Genomic DNA, 19,388 nt, shown 5'->3' with positions numbered 1-19,388 from the left:
GAGGGGTGAGGTCAGGAGCAGGCGGAGTGTCAGGGGAGACTGGTCCTGATGGAGCGAAGGGGCTGCTTGGAAGAGACTGTCTGGAACCATCCCTTGGAAACTTCTCTCCCAAGGGGGTCCCTTGGAGGCCATGGAGCAGGGAAGGGGTGTGTGGTTTTGTCCCAAAGCCTCATATGCTCTTTCGAGAGCAGGTGCTTAGGGGACTGTTGACTCCCCAGAGACCCTCTGCAGAGAGTGGAGCTAGCCGGGCCCAGCCTGGGAGCTGGAGGAGGGAGTGATGAGAAGGTGCGGGGGCCTCTCGGGGGTCTGAGCCGCGTCCCCGGCTGGGGACAGAGCCAGCCCTCTGTCACACAGAAGGCCTGGCCCAGCTTCTGGCCCCTGCTGCCCCATCACTGCCCCCGGGGGTGGCGGGACCCTGAGGTCTCCAGTGGGTAGGGCACAATAACAGAGCCTGTGACGGGGCAGAGGGTACCGGCGGGGCACGCAGACACACAGGGAGAGGGTGGGTCAGTGATGACAGAGTGGGATCTGATAACCGCGGGTGAGGGGGCTAGGGAGGGGGTGGTAGCCCCTAAATGCAGCCCAGGCCAATCATTTCTAAAGCAACAGCGTCCCGGAGTCTGGGAAAGGCTGTGTGTAACTTAGTCCCGCGACCAGCCCAGCTTCCTGTCTCATCCACGCTGTCAGCTATTCAGCAAGCACTTACCCGTGCAGACTGGGCTGACAGGCTCTGCGCACCCGGAGGCAGGAGGGACAAACCCGGGGGGCCGGAGCCGGCTCATGCCCCCCTTCTCCCCCTCCCCCAGCTCCCCAACCCTCCCCCAGGCTGGGGGCCTCCAGGTGTGAGGCCCCGCAGGTGGGAGTGACCAGGCCCCTCACTCTCAACGGAGAGGACATCGCTGGGCACTTTTATAAGGCAGGCCCTGGAGGAGGTGTCTTTGGGTGTATTTCTTTTCCTAATTGGTCCTTATGCAGCGTTATTCTCCTGGGAAGGATGCTTTAAATCTCTCCCTACTGGAAACCGTGGCTCAGAGAGGTCACCCCAGCAAGAAAGGGTGAACGGGGTCCAAACCCTGCTCCGCAAGTGTCTTCAGCAGCCCACCGCCTCCGCCCTGATGCTTACAACTGCTTTGGAGGCTCGCGGGGGTGAGGGGGGCCACAAAAGAGCCCCGAAAGAAAGCCTTTTTCTAACTGGCATGTCCACTCTCCTCTTTAGAGACGGTTCCCCGGGAGCCTCTGCGGCACGGCGCACTCCAGGCAGCAGGCCACGGTCCCCGAGGGCGGCGAGGACCAAGAGCCCAGCGCAGGGCCGCCGGAGCCACCGGGCTGCGCCCCTGGAAGGCCCGCGCCCGGCCCGGGATCCCGCCTCTGCGCGGCCGCCCAGTCCGCCGCGATGGCGCGCCTTAGGGGGACCTCGGAGCTTCCCCCGAGAGCAGAAAGAAGCGCTGACCAGTCCGTGCGCCCCGAGCCGCGGCCGGCGATGTGACTCGCCGCGCGCGTAGGGCGCGCAGACCCGAGCCGGGGCGACTCGGGGCTCGCTCGGTGCGGCTCCGCACGGCACCATGAACGACGACCCCTGCCGGGCTCTGGCGGCCCGCCGGCCCGCAGCGGCCCCCGGGCGCTTGCCTCTGGGCATCGGGCCCCCTCCGCGGCCGGCGCCCCCGGCCGGCGCCGAGCCCCTGGGCACCGTGCCCTTCCTGCTCTACCCGGGCTCCGCTGGGCCGCCCTACTGCGACGCGTACGCGGCCGCCTTCCCGGGCGCGCCCTTCCCTGGCGCCCTGGGCGCCTGCGACTACCCCTTCGAGCCCGCCTTCATCCAGAAGCGCAATGAGCGCGAGCGCCAGCGCGTCCGCTGCGTCAACGAGGGCTACGCGCGCCTCCGCGGCCACCTGCCCGGCGCCCTGGCCGAGAAGCGGCTCAGCAAGGTGGAGACGCTGCGCGCCGCCATCCGCTACATCAGGCACCTGCAGGAGCTGCTGAGCGCCGCCCCCGACGGCGCCGCGCCCCGCGAGCCCCGGGCAGCGCCCTCCCTGGCGCCCGGCTCGGCCGAGCCCTCCTGCGGCGAGTCGGAGGAGTGCAGCCACTGAGCAGGCTGCGGCCGCCCGGGCTCGGGGGCTCTGGGTCCCCGGGGTCCCCGCCGACCGACGCTACGGGGTCCACCGCATCCTCCCTGCGCCAGCGCCACCCCGGCCCCGGCCCCGGCCCTTACAGCCGGCGGACACGGGCACGAGAGAGGCCACCCTGGAGTCGGGCTCCGGCTTGGCCTCAGCCCCGCGCGGGAACAGGTCTAAGCCCAGGTTCCGGTGTGTACCCGGCCACTGCGGCCCTGATCTGTAAACCCCGGGCCACAGGCGCAGCCCAGAAGGCAAGCCTGCTTTGATGGGCGGGCCTTGCCTGGACTCTCCAGGAGATGGCCTCAGACACCAGCGTCTCTTTGGGAGCTTGCCAGCCCGCATCCCAGGGACACCCAGAGGGTGAGCTGCAGGCCAGGCAGCTTGCACCCAGCCCAGGGTGGGGTGGCGGGGGAGGTCGTGTGGCCCGTGCTGCTCCCTGGCTTCCTTACTGGAGGACCCAAGGCTCCCAGCCCGCAGCCCCCAGCCTGCAGTGTGGCCTTTTCCTTTCCCAGGTCGGGAGGGGACTGCTTCCCCTCATCCTGCGCTCCGTGGCATGCAGGCCGCGTGGGTGTATGTGCTGTGTTTGCACCAAGGGGCTAAATAAAGACGCTGGGCTCTGTGGTTCCGGGTCACTGTCCACCTCTTTTCCCTGGCGACCCAGTCTCCTTCCACTCAGAGCACTTGCCTGCGGGGGGTGTGGGGTGTTCTGTTCGCTTATGCATTCAGCTGACGTTCACGCAGAGCTCAGTACCTGCCGGGGCAGAGTCCCAGGGGCAGACACCTGCCCCTTGCACAGTTAGGGGCGGTGGGGAACAAAGGTGTGTACACCCAGGAGCCCCCCACCCCGGGGCGTGCGGGTGTGAGTGGAGGGTCTTGGCCAGACGGCTGCGGGTGGAGATGGGAGGGAGGGCTGTGGACTCCTACTGAGCCGGGCCACCCAGCACCTTTTCCGGATGGTGTCTTGGGGTGGGGAGGGGGACTAATCTTGACATCCAGGAGCTGGTGTCGGTGGTCCCTCCATGGGCTCAGTGAGTCTGGGGGCTCCAGATCACTTCCTGAGCTCTCTGTCCGCAGCTCCAGCCTGGGCCTGTGTGTGACCCTCCCCCTGCCTCCTTGGGGACATACCGGGATGCTGCCGGCTGGGCTGGGGAGGGGTGACAGCTGCCTGGCTGTGGAGCCGGGGGCTGGCCAGCGGGGAGCCAGAGGAGGCTAATTTTACCCCTGGAGCAGGGAGAGTGATCCTGCCCCGCCCGGCTGGCTCAGCAGGGCAGGCGCCCCAGCTCAGCCGCCCAGTCCAGGAGGCGGGGGCGCTGGGCCGCAGGGAGGAGAGGGCAGCGGTAGGCGAGCAGGACAGGCCGAGGCCGCGGGAGCCATGGAGCCGGCCCCAGCCCAGGACGAGGGCCTGCGGAGGAAGCAGGCCAAGAAGCCCGTCCCGGAGGTCCTGCCCAGGCCGCCCCGGGCCTTGTTCTGCTTGACCCTCCAGAACCCCGTGCGGAAAGCCTGCATCAGCATCGTCGAGTGGAAGTATCCTTCAGGGGCTGTGCGGAGGGGAGGAGGGGGCTCAGTGATCACAGGCTCTGGGGGCCCGGCACTGGGGCCCAGGGGTGCAGCCGGGGGCTTTGGGAAAGGCGGCCCTGGCGCGGGCGCAGGGGGCTGGGGGCAAGGTGCAGGGCCCCAAGGCCACCTCTGGAAGGTGCTGGAAGGCGTGGAGGCCCTGACATGGGACGGGGTGGCGGGGGCCGGCGGGGCTGGGAGGCCGTGGGGTGGGCACCGAGCTCTGTGCAGACATCAGGCCCGGCTGGGCGGCACGCCCTGGGTACAGGGACGTGACCCCCTCCACGCTGGCATCAGCTCCGGGAGGAAGAATGATGAAAATGCCCGGCTTGCTGGGGCCAGGGGGACAGGCATGAGGCAGAGGGAAGGCTGTTGTCATGGGGGTGCTGAGCGCACCGGCTGGGAATATTCGGAATATTTCTGAGGGGCTTTGGAAGACCGGGCTCCCACCAGCTGTTGCCTAGAAGATAGAGAGTGAGGGAGCTGCAGGGGCAGAGAACCCGGAACCGGGGCGCCTGGTGGGACCGGGCCTGCCCCCACACTGCTGTGCCCACCCCGGGGCCCCCTGCCCGTTCCGTCTGGGGGGCCGAGGGCCTCTCTCCTGTCTCCCGGCGCCTCTCCAGGCCTCTGCCCTGAGGCCACCTCTCCCCAAACCCAAGGAAAGTGGCTGGAAAGGGCACGGGGCCTACCCGTGAGCTGTGGACACAGGGCGCTTCCCCGCTGTCAGCTCACGCACACCTCCGCTCCTCCATCTTCACCCCTCAGTCCCCACCACCCGCACCTCCCCTGGCGGCCTCCCCCAGGGCCCCTACTGCTCACCAGCAAGTCCAGGGAGCCTGGGGGTGCCCTCTGGCAAGCAGCTGGCTCGCCATGCGCAGGGGGTGCTGGGACCTGGGGGTGCAGCTGCCGCGGGGCAGTCTCCCCTGCTCAGGCCACAGAGGCCAGGTTTCAGGGCGCACAGCCGCTCCCCGTCCTGCCCCAGGGGCCTCACCTGGCTCGCACCAGCCCAGCCTCCCTGGCTGCTCCTCCGAGGCCCGGAGGACTGTCTGACTGTAGCGCCTTCAAGGGGACAGAGGGGTGGGTGGCCGGGCGAGAGGTGGGGGTGTAGGGACTGAGATGGGACTCAAGACTCCCTGAGCGTTGGAACTGAGTAGCCCCATACGGGAGCCAGTGCCTCGAGGTCCCTGAACTTCTCAGTCAACCCCCTGAAGGAGGAGGGTCCCCGCCCGCACCCCCGCCAGGAGCAGAAGTGCGATGTGGGCCCGTCGCTGGGCCTCGGTGTCCACAGAGAACCCCCCCCCCGTGCACTCTGCTCCACCCGCAAGTCCCGCGCCTCACTCTCTCCTTGACTCCGCCGCAGACCCTTCGAGACCATCATCCTACTCACCATCTTTGCCAACTGCGTGGCCCTGGCCGTGTACCTGCCCATGCCGGAAGACGACAACAACAGGCTGAACCTCGGCCTGGTAAGAGAGTGTGGTCCCGCCTCTGCTGGCCTGCTGCCCAGGGGGGGATGCTGGAGCTTCACCCCCACCCCCCTGGGAGGGTAGAGACCCCTGTCCCCGAGACTTGCAGGGCGGGCTGAGCGGCTCTGAGCTCCGCAGGGAAACCTGGCTGGGCTGGATTCCGTCATATCAGCAGCCAGCACTGAGCAAGTACCCGCTGTGCCAGCTCCGTGCTAAGTGCTGAGGCAATCCAAGCAGGGGCTGGAAAGGAATGTCCAGACTTGGGAGCATTTCAGAAGGGAATGAGTTTGCTAAGAACAAAGATCAGAGAAAACGGGGGCCCTGCGAGCTCAGCGGGCTGACCTCCTAACAGGCCGGAGAGAGGCAGCGCTTTCCTGGTTTAGAAGCCAGTTTTTATAGCCTCAAGACAAAGAAAATTCCTGCTGGCAGGTTGCTGCTGGGTGATTGGTTGGGTGGACTTCCCAGGTGGCACTAGGGGTGAAAAACCCACCTCCCAAAGCAGGAGCTGTAAGGGACATGGGTCCATCCCTGGGTGGGGAAGCTCCCCTTGGAGGAGGGCATGGCAACCCGCTCCAGTATCTCGCCTGGAGAATCCCATGGACGGAAGGGCCTGGTTGGCTACAGTCTTTGAGCCACAAAGAGTCAGACGAAACTGAGTCAACTTAGCTCGCGCGCACGCACGGTTGGTCAGAGTGCTATAGGGTGAGCACGGGGTCAGCGTTTTGGCCTAATTTGGAGTCAGGAAGCTCGTTAGTGATGATCAGGGGGCTTTGGCAAAGGTTACGAAGGGCCTCAGTCAGCTTTGGAGGTGGCCTTGGTTCTGGCTCCACCCCTGTGGCCGCAGGACTCACTGCTGAGCACCGTGTGAGAGTGGGCTGTGTCCTCCGCACCACAGCCCCTAAGCCAGTCCCGTTCTGCAGATGCAGAGACTGAGGCTTAGTGAGGCCAGTGACGGGGCTGAATGCTGATCTCCCTTCCCTGGGTGTGACTTGGAAGAAACGCGCTTCTGTGGAGCTTGCTTTTCTGCAGGAGTTTATGTCAGCACCACGCTCCCTTCGGCCCAGCACCCACAACACGTCCACAGGCCAGGGAATGCCGCAGCTGGAGGGGGTTTCCTGGGTCAGGTTGTCTTGCTCCTCCCTGCCTCAGTCTGTTTGTGATGAGAAAACGGAGGCTTGGAGAGGATAAAAGATGGACTTACCGAAAGCCAGATCATAGTCCAACGCCCAACGTTGCCCAAGTGCCGGCTCTGCGTGAACATTTTGCTTTATTGTCTCGTTCCTCCCCCGTGAGGCCGTTAGACCCTTTATGAGACGAGGAGACTGAGACCCGGGGGGTCTGCGTTCCCTGCCCAGGGTCCCCCCACATGTCTGTCTTCCCAGAGAGTCTGACTCGTGCTCTGACTTTCAGCCTTGACTGGATCACTGTGCTGCCAACGTGGCAACAACCCGGAGGCTCCTGGAAAGCCACTGGAGGCCGTGGCCCTGGGCACCTACCACCCAGGCTCCCGGGGGACAGGGCGGTGCACCCCTTCATGTCAGCAGGCGTTCCGGGCACTAACTCTGCAGGGAGGGCAGGAGGAAGCCGGCCGCATGTGTCCAGGGCCTGGAAGGGCAGCGCTGTCTGTGCCTCTGTGTGGCGCTGCTTTCCCTGGGATCCATCTATCTCGAGTTGGGGAGAAGCTGGGGGTCTAAGTGTGTGCTTGGCTATAATTGGAAAAATGCAGAGCGTGGGATCCGACGTGGGGGAGGCAGGTGTGGGGAGGCACTCCTCGGAGCCCGGGTCCCAGGACAGGTCCCTTCTCTATGCCCTGCGTGCACCCCGCCCTTCAGGGGTTCCTGTCTGGGGGCGTTGGTTCCATTTCAACTCCCTTAAAGGTTGACAGCTTTGGAAAAGCACTCCATCCTCCGGAGAGTATCAGAGATCTTAGCAGGCACGTTGCCTTCCATCTTGAAACAAAGCAGCCCCCTCAAAAAGTCCAGACAGTGCTGTGGGCTGAGTGAGAGCGGCTGCAGAGATGAGGCAATGCACGCCCCTGGGCAGGACCACGCGGGAAGCCTTCCCAGACAGCCACCGCCACGGCGAGGGTTGGAGCTGGACCGGCTGCTGCGCGTCCGTGAGGGACCCCCACTGTGAGGGCCCGGGTCGGGGGGGACGCTGAGGCCGGCTCCCGCTCCCGCAGCTCCCACGGTTCACACGGCTCCCACGGCTCACACGGCTCCCCACTCACACGGCTCATACGGCTCACACGGCTCACACGGCTCACACGGCTCCCCACTCACACGGCTCCCACGGCTCCCATGGCTCCCATGGGTCACACGGCTCATACGGTTCCCCACTCACACGGCTCATACAGCTCATATAGCTCACACGGCTCCATGCTCCCACGGCTCCCACGGCTCCCACGGGTCACACGGCTCACACGGCTCATACAGCTCACACGGCTCATACAGTTCCCAACTCACACGGCTCACACGGCTCACACGGCTCATACAGCTCACACGGCTCACACGGCTCCCCACTCACATGGCTCCCCGCTCACACGGCTCATACAGCTCCCACGGCTCCCACGGGTCACACGGCTCATACGGTTCCCCACTCACACGGCTCATACAGCTCACACGACTCACACGGCTCCCACGGGTCACACGGCTCACACAGCTCATACAGCTCACACGGCTCATACAGCTCACACGGCTCACACGGCCGGCTCCCCGCTCCCATGGCTCACACGGCTTCCCGCTCACACGGCTCACACAGCTCATACAGCTCACACGGCTCACACGGCTCCCCGCTCACACGGCTGAGGTCTCCCGCCTCCCCCTTGTCCATTATGTGTTTATCGTCCCCAAAAAATGGCGAAAGGGAAGTGAGGGTGGGCAGAGCAATGGGGAGGGATCAGGGGTCTTTTTCTCTTCTTCCCACGATTGGCTGCCTTACAAGAACCTGAGGAAGGCCAGAGAACTCCCGTCTCCCACCCCCAGCCTTCCAGCAGAGCCATGGTTGGGAGAAGGGAGGCGCCTGGACCACTGTTCACTCTCTTGTTCATTTAACAAACACTGTCGAGTGCTCGTCCCCGGCACCCACGGGGGTTGGCCTTGTGAACCAGAGTCCCATCTGCACAGAGGTCAGTCCAGTGCCTCAGGCGAGCAGTAAAGGAACAGGAGGCGCGCAGGGTCGGGGGCCGCGAGCACGCTGTCCTGGAGGAAAACCTGGGTGAGCCATGGGGTGAGGGAGGCCCCAGAGGGTGGCAGGTCTGGCCTGGGCCGGGAGCGCAGAGGCGGCGTCCCGGAGGGTGGCCTGCTCGGGCGGGCGCCGTGCTCGGGACAACGCTCGGCAGCGGTGGTGGCAGCAAATCTCTCACCGTCTCGTCTCTGCTTTGTGAGTGGGTCCCGGCTGGGGGCAGTGGCTCACTCACGGTCCCGCTTTCTGCCACCTCCCCGCCTTCCCTGCCTCTAAGGGCAGACTCTCAGCTCAGGCCCCGACCTCTGGGGCCCTGGGCCCCCTGGCAGGACCTGTCCGAGGTCCTGGGAGGGTCAGGTTTATGCCCATGCGCCATGCGGTGTGTCCGGACAGCTGTCCCCAGCCAGGGCTGCCTGTGCCGTGGCCCGCTCAGTGGTGCCCGGCAAGGTCCAGTCCCCCACCCTCCAGTGCTCAGCATAGCCCTGGGGGAGGCCTGTCCCCGTCAGGCGGAAGCAGTGGGCCTGTGCGCAGGGGGACGCCCAGTTCCACACCCAGCTCAGGCCGGGGCACAGCGGGTCATGGGGTGGGGGGGTGCCTGGGCGGGTCTGCACCCGCCAACATTAAACAGGCCGTAGCCCACCAGGAGAGGCTGCCAGGGGGAGCGCGGTGGCAGGAAGGTGTCCCAGCACCTTCAACGGTGCTGGCCTGGGCCAGGCCCGCACGCGCCCCGTCCCTGGGCCACAGAGGCTCCCCGACTCCGGGCGACTGCAGGCTGGTGGGGGCGGGCCTCGTGCAGCCCCGGGCAGCTGGCCCCTCACTCGGGGGCGAGCCCTGACACCTGTTCTGAGAACGAGCACACCCCCACCCGGGAGGCTGGGGCCCCTCCGGGAGCCACTCCGGCCCCACCCACCAGCTCTCAGCCAGGCTGACAGGCTGATCTGGGGGCCCCCGTGACGCTTCGTCAGGGGGAAGCCCTGGGTCAGAGCGGCAGGGGAGGCCGAGGCCCAGAGACGGCCAGGAGGCCTGGGGAGACGCCGTGGTCCGAGACCCGTGAAGGCGGGGTCGGTGCCCGCGTCCCGACCACTGTGACGGCGCCCCAGCCAGCAGGGGGATGTGGGCCCTGCCTCAGGCAGGCGGGAGACGCAGATGGTGGCTCAGAGAGGGGCCCTGGGGCTGCAGCTGTGTGATCTCGGGCGAGTTGCTGCGCTACTGTGCGCCCTCACCTGTAAAAGGGGTTAGCGCCGTAAACTTCCGAGAAGGCTCTGCCTGAGTCGAGACCTGCAGGTTGTGCCACCTCGTCTATCAGCACAGGAGCCCTCACTGTGCTGAGCCTCAGCACCCCTGTGGGGCTTCCCGGCCGCAGAGCCCCAGTCACAGAGGCCCGGGTTGTTCTGGTCTCAAAGGTCGAATCGATGACCAAAGGATTATCTCAGACAAGGTCTTCCTCGTCCCCCCACCCGCCATCTGTGTCCGACCTCCTTAACCCTTTTCTTCTTCCAACATCTGATTTATCTGGACGGCTTTTCTGGCCTCCACCCGAATGCCATCATCACCATCTTCGTCCTGGTCGTCATCCGTTGGGCACCTGCCCTGTGCCGGGCACTGCTCTGACATGCGCAGGGCCTCACTGCCCTGAATGCCCACCATGGCCCCACAGGGCAGCACAGTTTTATAGACGAGTAAACTGAGGCACAGTGCCCGTCCAGTGGGCTCTGCAGCAAACCTGGTTGGGCGCTGGGCGTGGCTCCCTCCTCATCAGAAGGGGACGCAGGAGGTCTCTGCTTCCCCAGGGAGTGGTCCCGGGCGGGGCTGGAGGAGGGGCCGTCCAGGACAGCAGCTCCTGGCGCCTCCCCAGGACCCCTCTCTCTAGACTGTGGAGTTGCTGCCACGCAGGCCAGGGAGGAAGCTCGGAGATCCGGCCCCACATCCACAGCCCCCAGAGGGCAGGCAGGCTGCTGTGTGCCTGCAGGACTGACCCACACTGCCTGTGCCAGGGGACCCCCAGCCTAGTGCAGGCGGCGGACGCCGCTCACACAGGCCAGTGTGTGTCAGGGAAGCAGGAGGGCAGAATAGACCCTGAGCCATCCTGGGGCCAGTGGGAGGGCAGAGGGGCGGAAGCCCAACTAGGACCCAGGGCGCCGGCCGCAGCCCAGGACCCCAGGAGGTCAGCTCCACCGCTCTAAGGCCCACCTGCTCCCTGAAGCCTGAAGGGGCCCTGCCCCAGGGGGGACCCCGGACTGAATTAATGAAGGGAAACCTTTGGGAGCATCTCCATGCAGCCGGGGCCAGAGCAAGGGACCCACGCGGAAAATCAGCGGTGGCAGTGCCGGAGTGACCAGTTCTGGGGCAGGCTGGAAACAGTGCTTTAGCTGCTTATCTGTCACCGCGTCCACAAGCAGAGGGTAAAGACATGACTCTGATTAAAACAGAGAAGGAACACAGGTCATAGGCTGATTCAACGCAGAGAGACCCAGAAGCTACGACCCCGGAGAAAACATGACAGGCTAGGGTTGCCGGATGAGACGCCCAGCGGGCTGGCGTCCTACAGTGAGTGTCCAGCAGGGACGGTCTCTATCAGGCAGGAGTCTGTGCTCCTACTGGGCAGAATCCTGAGAGTCAGAGGGACAGCCCCAGGTCAGTGGTTTCCAGGGTAGGAAGGGGAGGGGCTCTCAGTGACAGTCTAGAGGCTGGGGGGAACGTGTGTCCTGAGCGTAAGCATGTGTCCTGGGCATGTGTCCTGGGTGTGTCTCCTGAGAGTGCGTCCTGAGCTTGTGTAAGCATGCGTCCTAGACATGTGTCCTGAGCGTGTATCTTGGGTGTGTGTCCTGTGTGTCCCGAGTGTGCGTCCCAGGTGTGTCCCTAGCGTGTACCCCAGGCGTGTGTCCCGAGCATGTACCCCAGGCGTGTGTCCCAAGTGTGTCCCGGGCGTGTGTCCTGAGCATACGTCCTGAGCGTACTGCTCACATCTATAGGGCAGAGGCCAGGGGTCTGCTCCGCTGCCCCCAGTGCACAGGACCGCCCCCTCCTGCCGACCAAGAGCCGCCCACCTGCAGGAGAGGCAGGGTGGAGGCCCCGGCAGACCCCTCGGCCAGGCCTGCTAGCAGAGGGTCCAGCAAGGGCCCGGTGCTGACTTCCGAGGTCGGGAGGATTTGCTGACGCTGGTCAGGCTGGCCTGGGGCAGCCAGGGGGCTGAGGGGCTGGCCCTCCCCACCCCTACCCTGAGCCTGCCGGCCGTCGGGCCCCTGACATTCCTGGGCTCGGATTGCCGTCTTTTTATAGGGTCCGGAATGCGCCCGCTGCCGCTCGGCCCACCCCACCTCCCCAGGAAGCGGCCCACACTGGCCTTGCCTGTCAAAGACCCCGGGCCAGCCGGGCACAGGGGTCCAAGCCCGGGCCACTGCTCAGGGGTCTGGCGAAATGCCTGCCCTCTCCCACCGGGGTCTCAGAGTTCCCCACGCTCCTCCGTGCCCCTCTCAGCCCAGGTGCTGCGTCGGCACCGAGAGGTGGGTGGACAGAGTCGGAGCTGCCCTGCACGCCTGGCCCAAGATGTTGGCCCCGAGGGCCCGGCGGAGCCCAGGCCTCAGGCAGCTGCAGCGCCTGCCGCCCCCGCCCCGGTCTGGCTCTGGTGCAGCTCCCTGCAGTCTGTGAGCCCCAGCTGGGGGCGGGGGTGGATTCCCCGTCCTCCAGAGCTGTCGGGGGAACGTGTCTGTCCGGCCACACGGGGGTGGCTGAGGAGGTGGCTGTCGCCTCCCCTCTCTGTCCCCTCCTTGTGTTCCCAGCCCACCGCCAAGCCCTGAGGAACAATTTTCTCCCCTCCCAGCATGACGTGGTGGTTGAGGTCATGGGGCCTGGGTTCTCATCACGGCCCTGCCAGTCGGCCGCTGTGTGATCCTGGAGAAATTACTTAACCCCTCTGTGCTTTGGTTTCCTCATCCGTTCGGTGGGGGTAGGAGTGCTGCCTTTCCAGGCCCCTGTGAGGATGACGTGAGTGTGTGTCTGTGTCTGTGCGCGTGTGCGTACATGCGTGTGCATGCGTGTGCGTGTGTCTCTGTGCGTGTGTCTGTGTGTGCACGTGTCTCTGTGTGCATGCACGTGTGCGTGCGTGTGTGCACGTGTGTGTGTGTGTGACTACAGGAGGGCCTGGCGCACCAGCTCAGTGACGCAGCGCGGCTGTCAGCACGCCGGCCCAGGCCCCATTTCCTGCCCATGACGTGGGTGCCTCGCTTTCTTGCCCCCCCAGGTGAGCGGCTCCCCCCTGCGGCCCTCCGCCCTGCCACCCCCCTCTGGACACACTCCTGACCCCCTACCCAGCGCGGGCCCCGCGGGAGCTGGTTCTCCTCCTGTGAAGGGAAGCAGAGGCCAGGGAGTGGGGACAGGCTCAGGTCTCGTCCATGCCGGGAGGGTGCGTCAGGATGAACGCAGCTACTGCCCTCCCGCCAGCGGGCCCTCCTCCCAGCCTGGAGGCTGAGGGGTCCTGCAGACACACCCCAGGGCCTGCATTCCCGGGCACTGGCACCTCAGGCCGCAGGCCAGCTCCCCAGGACACCGGGGGCTAAACCAGGGCAGGTGGGCCAGGGCCTCGCCCCTACCTCCCTCACGTCCACGCAGGAGAAGCTGCAGAGTAGGGGTGCCCAAGAGGCTCCCCCTTTGCTCCCAGAAACCAGCCTCGCCTGGGCCCTACGCCCACCCCTCTAGGATGGACAGAACTGGACCGTGCTTGGTCTCCGCTCACTCACTCCGTGGCCCGGCCCCGGTCTCAGGCGGCGCCCGGCAGCCCCATCCACCCTCGCGGCCACAGCGTTCTAGACACGTGGTTCCCCGGGCCACTGTCTGCTGTCCCTGCGGGCAGTTCAGGAAGCAGGAGTCCTTGGCAGGGCTGCCCCTTGCGGTCTCAGGGGTCCCCCGGTGCCCTCAGACCCTGCCCCAGCTCAGGGAGCTGTGAGGAAGCAGGCTCTCGAACCTCCAAACCCTGGGCTGAGGCTCTGTTTTGCTGGGGAGATGGCCCCCCACTTCAAGCCCTCCCACACACTGGGGTGGGGGGCTTTAGGAGACAAACCTCCCGACCTGCCCCCTACATCTCCCGGGGCAGCGGGCCCAGGGTCTGCTTGGGGAGCAGAACGGGGAGGACCGGGGGTGGGGAGCATCTTGGAGCAGCAGCACCCGGGGGCCTGCTCCGAGCACGGCCGTGAGACCCCACGGCACCCCCTGCACACAGGCTCCCTCTCTCAGCCAAACCCGCTCCGGCCCGTTGACGCAGATGGTCCTAACAGTGAACAACCGTGAGTGGAAAAGCGGAACGCTCCAGGCCCACCCCAGCAAGATTTGTGTCTGAACAGGTCACAGCGCCTGGGCCCTAAGGCAGGAGCCTCAGGCCTAGGGGTTGGAGAGGACCTGCCGCCTTCGAAACTGTGACTGGAGCTTCCCGGCTTCATCACCCTGCCCCGGAACCAGCCTGTGGGGCCTTTCTGTGGACCCTGCAGGGCCCAGAGCCCTCCAAGGGGCCGCTGGCGTCAGGGATGCTGGTGTCCAGGCCCACTGTCCTGAAGGCCCCAGTGTGCTCAGACAGGGGGACCGAGGCCTGCGGACCTCCGGAGGGAGCCCCGCCCCACCCCCATCTCCCCACGGAGCCCAGGGCCTCAGGGCACAGAGAGTCGAGCCAGGATGACTGACCCCTGGAGACAGAGGCAGCAGCAGGATGGGGTGCGGTCTGAGCCCCGCTGTTCTCAGCCCAGGGCTTAAGGGGGTCTGGCTGCAACGCCCCCAGGAGCAGGGGAGTCAGGGTCACAGAGCAGGCCTGCCTCCAGCCAACACTAGTTCTGGAGCCCCAGTGAGCAGCCTGTCTGCGGAGGGATGTTTGCTAGTTAAGGCCCTTCCTTGCAGGGGTTTCTCTGGGGGCTCAGTGGAAGAATCTGCCTGCAATACTGGAAAGCCAGGTTAGACCCCCGGGTCAGAAAGATGCCCTGGAGGAGGGCATGGCAGTCTGCTCCAGTGCTCCTGCCTGGAGAATCCCGTGGACAGAGGAGCCTCGCAGGCTGCAGTCCATGGGGTCGCACAGAGTCGGACGTGACTGGAGCGACTCAGCACACGTTGCAGGGAGCTGGTCTCAGCTCCTGGTCAGACAGGCTCATGGTGCTCACCCAGGCAGTGCCAGGGCTCTGGGGTGGGCACTGTCTCCCTGTGTGGGTGTCAGAGCCTGGGGTCCAGCGTCCCCTCTCAGAAACGGAGATGGCGAGGCCTCTGAGGCATGTGGCATCAGAGATGGGATTTTCTGCTGTGTATTCATTCAGCAAACGTTCCTTGAGGCCCTCCTGTGTGCCAGGCGGTCCCACGTGCTCCAGCATGGAGCTTTGCGGACGACCTATGAGGCCAGAGCTGTCTGTGGCTGGAGTGTCGCGTCCTCTGTGGTCTGACGGGTGCTCCTCCCCCGCGGACCTAGTCAGCGCTGAGCTGTGCAGGCTGGCCCCGGGGCTCGCCACGTGGCTTCCGTGAGCCCACCTTGGCCTGTGACCTGCCCGCGTGCCTGGGGGTTGTACATGTTGCTCTGACAGTTCCCAAAGGCCGCTTCTGGAGCCTTCATGGCGCCCACCGCAGGCGGGGACCAAGGGCCAGCGCTGGGGACACCGATGCCCACGCCGGTGCTGGACGCAGGGGACGAGGCAGCAGCTCCAGGCTGTACAGTGAGGCGGGTGGACGGTCAGGAAGGACGAGACGGGGCGTGGCCAGCGGGGTCAGCTGCTGACAAACACCCCAACCTTGGGATGAAGATAGCGGGGGGAGGGAAGGAGGGGTCCTGGGCCCCAGCGATGACGCTGGAGCTGGGGTCCCAAAGAGAGAAGGGTGCGGTCGTGGGGCTCTCTCAGAAGGACAGTCCCGGCAGAGCAACAGCAAGGTGATGTCAGGGGAGCCGTGCCTGGCGTGGGGGTGGGGGTGGAATCCTGCCATGAAACCTTCCCTCACGCCCCACCAGCAGAGACTCAGGGACGCCACCTAAGGTGACCTTTGCCCGCTCCCCAATCCCATTGCTGATGGGGACCACTGCCTCTTCTGTTTGGCGGCAGAGAAACCACGGGCAGCCCCAAGCTTCGGGACCCCACGTGTGGTCTCAGTGCTGCAGCTGGGGGAGGGGTGGTGAAGAGCGCCCCATGTTTGCGGGGACGGAAGGACACATGGGAGGAGCTCACCCTGGGAGCTCAGAGGGCTGTTGGCGGGTGTGAGGTCTGCTGGGCTGAGGGGCCCGGGGATGCAGGCAGAGGGGCAGGGACAGCGGGAGATCCAGGGGCCTGGATGTCACGTGGGGGGTGTCCAGGGGTCGTATGGGCCTAGAAGGTGTGGGGGCAGAGGTTGTGTGAGTTTGGGGGCAGGCGGGTCAGAAAACGTTAGGGTGCAGAAAGGTTTGGACATGGTAGGTGCTGGGGCCCAGGGCAGAGCAGTGGGAGGCGTCCAGAGAGAGCCAGGTGGGAGTCCCACTGAGCAAGTTGGTGCCATCGGCCTAGCCAGGACCGTGTGGAGGAGCGGGATCTGGAGAGGGGCGTTCAGGTAGAGGCGGGACACATGGAGCCCAGCCCTGGCCGCCCCCGGACAGGACCGCGGGCCACGGCTCCGTGAGAACCAGCGGGGCGGTGCAGGGGGACACAGGCACAGCCGAAGGGAAGGGGGCACGGGGCGAGCAGGCAGCCAGGGAGCTCCAGGAAGGCTGGCCACCGCGGCCTTCAGATGGCCTCCAGGGTGGCGCTTAGTGAGCAGCAGGGAGAGAGCCAGGGCCGGGGGCCTGCGGTGACTCCACGTGACCCCGTTCCTGTGGCGGAGGAAGGGGCCCAGCCCCCTGCCTCGGCGGGACACATGTACACACAGGTGCCCACGCAGAGCTCGGTAACTCCACGCACGTCAGGGTTGGGCCGGAGCTAACAGCAGCAGACCCTGAATGACCCGTGGCCTCGACAAGCTCCCTGGTGGCCAAGCAGAAGCAGGATGGGCAGGGGCAGGTGCAGGCGCCCCCCTCCCTTGCCGGTGTGTGGCCGGCCGCCTGGCCTGTGAGCTCTGCAGCTATTCTGGGCCCTGTTTTCCTTCCGCTAAGCCCACTTCTGCCCCTGGGGCAGCAGCCGCTGGAGCGTTTAAATGCTGACTTGACTTCACTCACTGCTCCTTCTGCCCCCTCGGGCTGCCAGACTCCCAGTGGCCTGCCCTGCAGGGGACGGGACCCCCATCCCCCTCAGCTCTGCTGTGCCGCCCCCACCCTCGCAGGGAGCCGTGGGATGGCCCCTGGACAGTGACCCCTCACCAGGGCCATGGCCCCAGTTCCCGGCTGCCTTACTTAGCTCAAGCACAGGCCCTACACAAGCCCTTCAGTAGGATGCAGCCTTACCTTCCAGTCCTACCGTGCCATTTTCTGGAAGAAGGAGAAAGCTTTGGGCTTACAAGCTGGTGGAAGAAATAAAGGGCCCGTTAGGGAAAGCAGGTTTAGCCCACATGTGCCTCAGTTTTCCCCTCTGGACAGAAGGGAACCTGTGCTTTTAGGAAAACTCTCTAAATACTAAACGCGGAGGTCTCTGAGACCGGATCCGTGTGAAGGAGCTGTTGGGGACCTTGCCTCCCAAGCCTACCCTTTTGGAAGTAAAAGTGAATTCTTGTCCGAGCCGCTAACCGGGTGGCCCTAACGCACCAATGGCTCTGCCGGGTGCTGGCCAGGCGGGGGCAGGTGACCCGTGGGGACACAGGTGTGGGTGGTAGGGCTCAGGCCTCCTCGTGCAGGGCCGTCCAGGAGTCGAGCCTATGGGAGGCATGGGGCGGGGGCGGGTACAGAGCTCTGAACCCTGGCTCAGAAGACAGTGGTGTCAGCCTGGAGCCCTGACAGGGTGAGCTGCTACTTTGGAAATAGCTGCCTCCTAGACCCGGGGACAGGGAGGGGTGACTGGGCCAGGGTGTGGGTGGGGCGGGGTCTGGAGAGGCCCAGAGGAGCCCCCCTTCAGTTGGGGGCTGGGCGGTGGGGGCTGAGCCAGGAGCCTTAGCCCCTGAACTCTGGGGCCCCCGCCACGGCAGTGACCCCGCAATGCCCCCACCCTGCGTGATGGCGCTTGTGCCCGCCAAGTGGTGCCTGTCAGCTTTGGATGTGAGCACATGGGCTGGGTGGAGGGGGTCACAGAAAGTGGATGAAAGGGAAGGCTCTGACCAGCCTGGAAGGCCCCCCTGGAACCCTAGTGAGTGCTCCCCAACCCTCCTCCCATGAGTCCTCGGGATGAGGGAGAAGACGCCCACAGAGGAGCCACATGGGGCCTTCATCCGGTGGCTGTCCAGCCTGTTCATCCATTCATTCCATTCTAGCCTGGAGATGCAGAGTCATTTTTTGAAAAAAGAGGAACTTCCCTGGTGCCCCAGAGGTTGACTCTGCCCTTCCACTGCAGGGGTCGTCATTTTGGTCTCTGGTCCTTGAACCAAGATTCCACAAGGCAGCGTGGCCAAAAAATAAAAGAGCAAAAAATCAACATCGCCTATATTTTAGTGAGTAAGACAGGAATGGAACCAGGTAGAAATAGCTGTGGCTTTTGCAGCTGGGGATACGCTCAGAAGACAGAGCGGGAAGAGGAACAGAGGACGTCAGAGGCGGCCCCAGGGCCTGGTGCGGCCCCCTGGGGAGGGGCCCTGCGGGAGGGAGGGAGCCAGGTGGTAGGGTAGCAGGGGCAGGAGTCCCGAGGCGGCTGAGCCCTGATGTGACCCCCTCGCCCCGCAGGAGAAGCTGGAATACTTCTTCCTCATCGTCTTCTCCATCGAGGCCGCCATGAAGATCATCGCCTACGGCTTCCTGTTCCACCAGGACGCCTACCTGCGCAGCGGCTGGAACGTGCTGGACTTCATCATCGTCTTCCTGGGGTGAGAGAGGCTGGGGTTCGGGGCTGAGCCTGGCGGGACCCCAGGGCCCAGAGGCGGGTACAGCGATGAGCAGGGTGGGGGCAGTGGGGGCACCAGCCAGTCACACCCTCCCCAGCTGGCACTGCCAGCCTGCTTGCTTTCTGCACACACGGCTGGAAACGTGTGCCTGCTTCCAGGACCCAGCAGTTCCTGGACGTTCATGAATTTCTCAGCCTTCATTACCATCTCTCCACGGACCTGTGTGGAGCACGTGTCTCTTGAGTTCACGAGAACGGACATTTGGTAACCTGCAGGAGTCTGCGTGGGGTTCCCAGGTGGCGCTGGCGGTAGAGAACCCGCCTGCCAATGCAGGAGACCTGAGATGCATGTTCGGTCTCTGGGTCAGGAAGATCCCCTGGAGGAGGAGGACATGACAAGCCGCTCCAGTGTTCTTGCCTGGAGAATCTCATGGACAGAGGAGCCTTGTGCCCTCCTGGTGCACAGTCCACGGGGCCACAAAGGGTCAGACACGACTGAAGGGACTGAGCACGCAGGAAGCACACGAGTCCGCTTGGGCCGCCACGACAAGAAGCCACAGACCGGGGCGGATACCACAAAAACGCATTTTCTGACTCTTCTGGAGGCTGGAAGTCCAAGGTCAAGGTGTTGCCAGGTTTCTCCTGAGGCCTCCCTTCTTGGCTTGCCGATGGCCACCTTCTTGCTGAATTCCCACGTGGTCCTTCCTCTATCCACACACACCCCTGTGGTGCGCGTGCCCATGTGGGGTGCGCCACGTTTCCTCTCGTACTAAGGGCACCAGTCAGACAATTAGAGCCCACCCTAACAGCCCCCTTTTCGCTTGAGTCGCTTCTTTAGAGCCCTATCTTCAAATACAGTCATATTCTGAGATCCTAGGAGTTAGGGTTTCAGCATATGAACTGGGAGTGGGGTCGGGGGGAGCATGGCTAAGCCCATGACATAAGATAGAGCAGCCACCACCTAACTATAACAGGGCTTCCCAGTGGGCATGTATGGTTGTGAGAGCTGGACCGTAAAGAAGGCAGAACGCCAAAGAATTGATGCCTTTGAACTGTGGTGTTGGAGAAGATTCCAGAAGGTCTTGCTTGGACAGCAAGGAGATCAAACCAGTCAATCTTAAAGGAGATCAACCCTGAATATTCACTGGAAAGACTGATGCTGAAGCTGAAGCTTTAGCATTTTGGTCATC

General features: G+C 64.8%; 2 protein-coding genes across 3 annotated transcripts in view; both read left to right on the top strand.

The window, feature by feature from the left end:
• The first annotated feature begins 1,562 nt into the window (after window positions 1-1,562).
• ASCL5 (achaete-scute family bHLH transcription factor 5) lies at window positions 1,563-2,729 on the top strand. Its single transcript, XM_069545075.1, has one exon. The coding sequence runs from the start codon at window positions 1,563-1,565 to the stop codon at window positions 2,085-2,087; it is 525 nt and encodes a 174-aa protein (XP_069401176.1). The 3' UTR covers window positions 2,088-2,729.
• Window positions 2,730-3,288: 559 nt separating this feature from the next.
• Window positions 3,289-19,388, top strand: part of CACNA1S (calcium voltage-gated channel subunit alpha1 S) — a 56,914-nt gene continuing 40,814 nt past the window's right edge. For both annotated transcript variants that reach the window (XM_069545074.1, XM_069545073.1), the window contains exons 1-3: window positions 3,289-3,638; window positions 5,029-5,134; window positions 18,042-18,181. In XM_069545074.1, the coding sequence (XP_069401175.1) occupies window positions 3,487-3,638; window positions 5,029-5,134; window positions 18,042-18,181 (398 nt within the window). In that variant the 5' untranslated portion in view covers window positions 3,289-3,486. The remainder of the gene's footprint in view (window positions 3,639-5,028; window positions 5,135-18,041; window positions 18,182-19,388) is intronic.

Source organism: Ovis canadensis, chromosome 12, assembly GCF_042477335.2.
Source record: "Ovis canadensis isolate MfBH-ARS-UI-01 breed Bighorn chromosome 12, ARS-UI_OviCan_v2, whole genome shotgun sequence".
Lineage (NCBI taxonomy): Eukaryota > Metazoa > Chordata > Mammalia > Artiodactyla > Bovidae > Ovis > Ovis canadensis.
Note: the sequence above shows the minus strand (reverse complement) of the source record. Positions and strands in the feature narration are given on the sequence as shown.

Excerpts from the sequence above, each read along its gene's own strand:
- ASCL5 (XM_069545075.1), top strand. The coding sequence starts at position 1,563 with ATGAACGACGACCCCTGCCGGGCTCTGGCGGCCCGCCGGCCCGCAGCG.